The sequence below is a fragment of the Cornus florida genome, unplaced genomic scaffold (genome assembly GCF_030987335.1).
Source record: "Cornus florida cultivar Cherokee Brave unplaced genomic scaffold, ASM3098733v1 CherokeeBrave_3.0.0_Hap2_Chr11, whole genome shotgun sequence".
Taxonomy (NCBI): Eukaryota; Viridiplantae; Streptophyta; class Magnoliopsida; order Cornales; family Cornaceae; genus Cornus; species Cornus florida.
In genome coordinates this window covers 135,233,654-135,239,147 of record NW_026775581.1, presented here as the reverse complement: position 1 = coordinate 135,239,147, position 5,494 = coordinate 135,233,654, and the positions used below count along the sequence as shown (strand labels likewise).

The 5,494-nt window shown below is 37.6% G+C and overlaps 1 protein-coding gene across 1 annotated transcript; it reads right to left on the bottom strand.

The window, feature by feature from the left end:
- Nucleotides 1-621: 621 nt before the first annotated feature.
- Nucleotides 622-4,403, bottom strand: LOC132282879 (cyclic dof factor 2-like). Its single transcript, XM_059784690.1, has 2 exons — nucleotides 3,865-4,403; nucleotides 622-2,427 (listed from the first exon to the last, which is right to left on the bottom strand). Exons 1-2 carry the CDS (start codon nucleotides 4,051-4,053, stop codon nucleotides 1,126-1,128), a joined length of 1,491 nt encoding a protein of 496 aa, XP_059640673.1. The 5' UTR covers nucleotides 4,054-4,403; the 3' UTR covers nucleotides 622-1,125.
- Nucleotides 4,404-5,494: the final 1,091 nt, after the last annotated feature.

The following is a 5,494-nucleotide window of genomic DNA, read 5'->3' as shown; positions in this document are numbered from 1 at the left end:
AACCGAAGTGTAATTGTTCTGTTTGATACCATGAGCATCACAAATCTTGTTCATGTTAAAACTAGAAGAACCATCTAAGAGCATCTACAATCTAATGCTAAAAGGGCTGTCATTTCTAAAATATAGCAAAGAGACTTCAAAAGGGGCTCTCCAATGCAATGGTAAAAGGGCTGCCAATTTTTAACTTTGCCAATTGTAACACAAAAAATAGCAACTTCTATTTCAGAGAGAGAGAGAGAGAGATAGGCGAGGCCATATATATATATATATATATATACATATATTTAAAAAAGATCATAAAAAATTTCACCAAATAGGATTTAATTTGCAAAACAAGAATTACAGACCTTGATTTTAGTTGATTTAGAAAGAAAAAAAATTAAAACAAAACCCATACGTACAAGTTAGCAGTTGCAGAGAGAGAGAGGGGGCAAGCTAGACAGTTGAGAGACAGAGGCCGAAGCTTGCGAACGGCGATCCCGAACTAGAACAGCGATCCCGAACTGGAACAGCGAGCGATGGAAACTGAAAGATATGGGTTTTGAACTTCTGATTCTTGTTGTAGTTTGCAGTTGCAGAGAGAGAGAGAGAAGGGGTGGGGGGGGTGGAGGAGAATAGAGATGGAGGCGATTAGGTATGCGGAGTTGAGATTATTCCATGATACGATACAAACCTAATGACTAGTGAAAATTATACAAGAAACAAAATTCTAAGTTATTTTCCCAGGTTTATTTTGCTACATCTGGGATCTTGGTACACAAACTCCACTCTGCTCTACCTCTCACAGTCTCACTATTTCAATATAAATATGTACATGAACTTTAATCTCAGCAAACCATCTACACAAAATCAAAAACCACCTACTCTTACTTTCACCCAAGATACATTGGAAATCAGTTGCTCCTCCAACTAATCTAACCCGTCTCCCTTCTTCTTGAGATGAAACCACATAAGAATCCTTCTCTGTTCTCCCTCCCAATTGGACTGTTCTCATAATTGATTCTTACGAATGACGCCGGTGAATCAATATGCTCTGTGGAGTACAAAGTTGCAGCAAATTTATGTGGACCTGAAGATACCGCCCTCCACAATGTAACTGTAAAAATTTCTCAAACTATTATGCACTTATGAGCTCTCGTGGAAGTTGAGCGACCTAGACAATGCTGCAGGATTAGCTCGCAATACTCGAGAGGTTTCGGATACATGATTCTTCCCATCACCCTTTGATTGGAAAGCCTTAAAGAGAGACTTTCCATTCATTGAATCGGTTATATCATCTTTAATTCCCAATGCTGCCCATATAGAGCTCCTTGCAGCTTCGCCAGGATCATCAATTCTCAAAGTCTTTGGAATCCAAAGGCATTTCTCGGGATTATTCTCTTTGTGTGGCTCCTCCTCCCCAGAGTTGGTTTGTTTAACCATGTTTTCATCCCTTGAATGCTTTCCCAAGGTTGGAGAATTTGGACCAGAACTAGGGGCCGCATGATTTGGAGAAGAAGTAGGAGGTGGGGTAATCCAAGGGACATTCCAAGGAGTACAACCCCAATAAGGTGCAGTGGGATAGAATGGCATAGCAAAGCCTGGAGGGCAGAAAGCAGGTGGGAGTACTGGAGAGCTCCATTGAGCTGAATTCCACGGATAAGGCCAAGGAGCCCCAGGAAAGCATGGTACCTGAGGAGGGAAGTTATGACAATTCTGCATCAGCGTGTCTTGCAACCCAGGTTTACCAACCTCATCCTTCGTATTTGCAGCAGTGACTGAAGACCCACTTGAATGATCCTCCCCATTCTCTCCAGCTCCATATGAAACTGGAATTCTGAGTTCTTCTGGTTTATGAAACCCATTTTGTGCGCGGTTCTGCATTGTCTTCTCAGCAATGTTCAAAACTGAAGCCATTGATTCACAGAGGGGTGTGTCTGAGCCAAAGGTGAGGACAGTGCCATTTGGCTTCAGAGTAGGGTGGTGGATTCCACTCGGAAGATCTACTCGTGCATTCTGAAGAGCTTCTGAGACGGTTATGTGACGATAGTTAGAGGCTGCGTTCTTGTTCTTGCGACGACCAGCCCCTACGGGCACGTTCCTCATGGTCCCACCAGCTGTCCAGTATCTCTGGCAGTTCTTGCAGAAGTGCCTGGGCTGGTTGACATTGTAATTATTATAGTAGCAGAACTTGGTATCCATGCTATTACAGCGCGGACATGGAAGTATCTTGTCGGGTTTCTTCAAGGACTTTTCCTGCGAGTTACTTGTCTCACTCTGTTCTTCTTCAGTCTTTGTTGTTTTTGGTGTTGCAGCTTCATTGCCAACAGATGTTTTCAGGTTCTCAGGTACCCCTCGAGTTGCATTTGGATCTGTAGGCTTCTCTGAAGTTACTGGTTGGGATCCATCCTCCAGTTTAGCATCAATTACTCTTCCTTCTGGTGGGTCCTGGATTGATTATTATTTTCAACAAGAAATACAGATCAGTCTTGGAACCAAATTTTACCATAACATAAAAAAGTAACCTAGTTCATTACAGTATAACCAGATTCAACAGTTACAATAATTGCATTAGTTATCACTATATTCACTATCACATTTATGTTGAGATTGAAACTCAGCTCATCTCATCTTAACAAAACTTTATATCAACTGTTTTGGAAGGTGACATTAATATTCTTCATAAGAATGGGATATTAGAATTCAGACATCGTCCATTTGATGGCCAAGAATATGTAGGACAACACATAAAATACCTATAATCGTATAACAATTGGGGTTTTTAGTCACTTAATAATATTCTCTTTCCTCTTACACTTCCCAACAACCAAATGGCCTATAAAACAAGTGAAATCGAAAATAGAGAGGATGAAGAGGCAGCAAAGTGGGCAATATTGATCACAGGACATTATGGGCTAAATTCTATACTTGCCACTTTAGGAAGTATATGATAATGAATCACACCCCAAATACTCATCCACCACAACAGGAAAACCAAAAAGAAAACTGGACTAATTGAAGAATCAACATTAAAAATCAGTATGCAACAGCTGAAAAGATTATAGCAAAAAAACCAAAAATTTATCTATCAAAAACTGCAAACTTACATAACATGAAAAACTAAAAAAATTATCTGATACAACAATTTCATCATTAAATTCATGAATTACACTTAAAACACTAGCTTTCAATAGTAAACTCACGCACAGATATTACTAGCCAAAACTGAATTTTAAATAACTTAACATCTTCAATAGAGTACCAATTAACCAATCATATATTCCAAGTTTAACAACAACTAACAGATTAACTCAGATCTTAGAGGCAGGTGCTAGAGGGGGAGAAATTCGAAATGGGGAAGTGAAAGATGAAATTTTTATCCAACTGTAGTTCAGAAATTAATATCCTTACCTTAAGTAAGTGGGGAATGTTCTAAAATAATGAAAATTAGTCTGAAGTTATTCAAGGAAATTGATCATGACATATGCATATTTAAGTGAAAAATTTCTCCCAAAAAAAGTAAATAAAGAAGAAAAGTAACTTTTTCAGTCTAAAATTTGAAGGTATCCAAAGAAGATCTAAAAGGAACAATTAGAATGAACCATACTTGAGTATCCAAATAATTGTCGGAAAATCATAAGTTTGGCTACTGAAGCAAAATTACACTAATTCCAGAATAAAGCATTTAAGAATCAAGATTAATATACAAAAACTAAGTCCATACCCTAAATTAGACTTAGACCCCCCATAGTTCCTCAAATCAAAGTATTAAACGAAGTCAAGAACAACTCAAAGCCATGTAAAACTAAGATCTACCCATTATTTTGTGTCGGGTATCAAATAAAGGTTGTTCTTAGAATTAATAGTAATCAATCCGATCCATACCTTCTCCGGTTCTTGCTGATCTCCAACTCTGTCGGTCTCGGCGTTCTCAGGCGAAGAATTGGGTGAACCCGGACATTCATCAATAGGAGGAGTAGCAGCTCCGCCCGAGCCGGGGGAATCCGCAGGGGCCTCCGGTAGTGGAATCGTCTTCCCAAAGAGCTTAATCGCCGGATCTTTCGCTTCCGACATTTCGTGCTCTGTTGTCAAGAAAAAAGGACACCTTCTAGAGAGAGAAAGTACACAGAGAGGGAGATGATAAAGGCGGTGAAATTGGGATTGGGTGAGAGAGATCTGGCACACCCGGTGTGAGTGTTTGGGTTGGGTTGGGTTGGATGGGTGTGGTGAGGTCTGTTGTTGTGTGCGTGTTGTCGTCGTCGTCGCCGTTTCGACGATTTTGATCCGTTTAATTCAGAGCTTTGCCTGTTGAGTGTGTTTTGTCAGCAGCAGAGAAAAAGCAATTCTGAGCCACAAGTTCTTTGTGGCCTTGAGATTTCCTGTTTCTCTCTCCTCTTTTTTATTCTCATTTGCGAACCCAAAAGTGGGCGAGTATTCAATCTGACTCAGCATTTTCCTTTTCCTTTTCCTTTTCCTTTCCATCCTCCTAATTCCTCGGCGCCCCCACTCTCACTTTTCAAAAAGTCTCCCTACTTTTCTTTACTTTAATCTCTGTTTGTTTAATTAACTTCTTTTTTTCATGACCACCTATTAGTGGATGAGATTGCAAGTTGGCCAAACACTTCTTCATTTCCAAGTCTTCTACCAACTTTCCAAGTATGAATAATACGTGTAGGACTCGCAATAATTCAATCTAACCATAAGGTAAGACACCATATACCCAATTGGACCCAAGTAAACTTGACCAATCGTTAAAAAAAAAAAAATACAAATTGACCAATCAACTTGACCTAATTTTAATGGACTTTTATATGTTCTAACATTAATTGCATTTGTCAACATGCCATTTTTCTAATGGAATTATCTTACGAGGAGAGTCGCCTGTCGCCATTTTTATCCGTCCGTAAAATTGTAATTAATGAAGACATTAATTACAAATTTTTTACTTTTTATAAAATGTTAAAATTATTATTTTTTTTTTATAGATAAAACATCCCTTTCAAACTTTTCATCCACCTCCTCGGTTCTTTTTTCTCACTTGATGACATTTACATACATAGTATTTCTATATATATATATATATATATATATTACCTTCATCTCTTTTTATATGTTTATATAGATATATGCATGTATATATATACATATATAAAGCTTTACTTTTCTTTTCAACCACGAATTCATATATATATATATATATATATATATATATATATATATATATTCTCTATATGAATTCATGGTTGAGAGAATTGCATATATATATATATATATATATAAACTGGCATACGAATCTAACAAAGAAAAAAAGAAAAGAAAAGGAAAGTAACCCATACAGATCTAACAAGGGAAAAAAATGAAAAAAAAGAAAGAAAAGTAATGCTTAATATATATGCATATATCTATATTACATATATTGGAATACGGATCGTACAATTTATATGTAAACCTCATCAAGTGAGGTTCAATTCAATTGCGTAAGTTTGGAGTTTGAAAAGTGAGAACTAAGGAGACG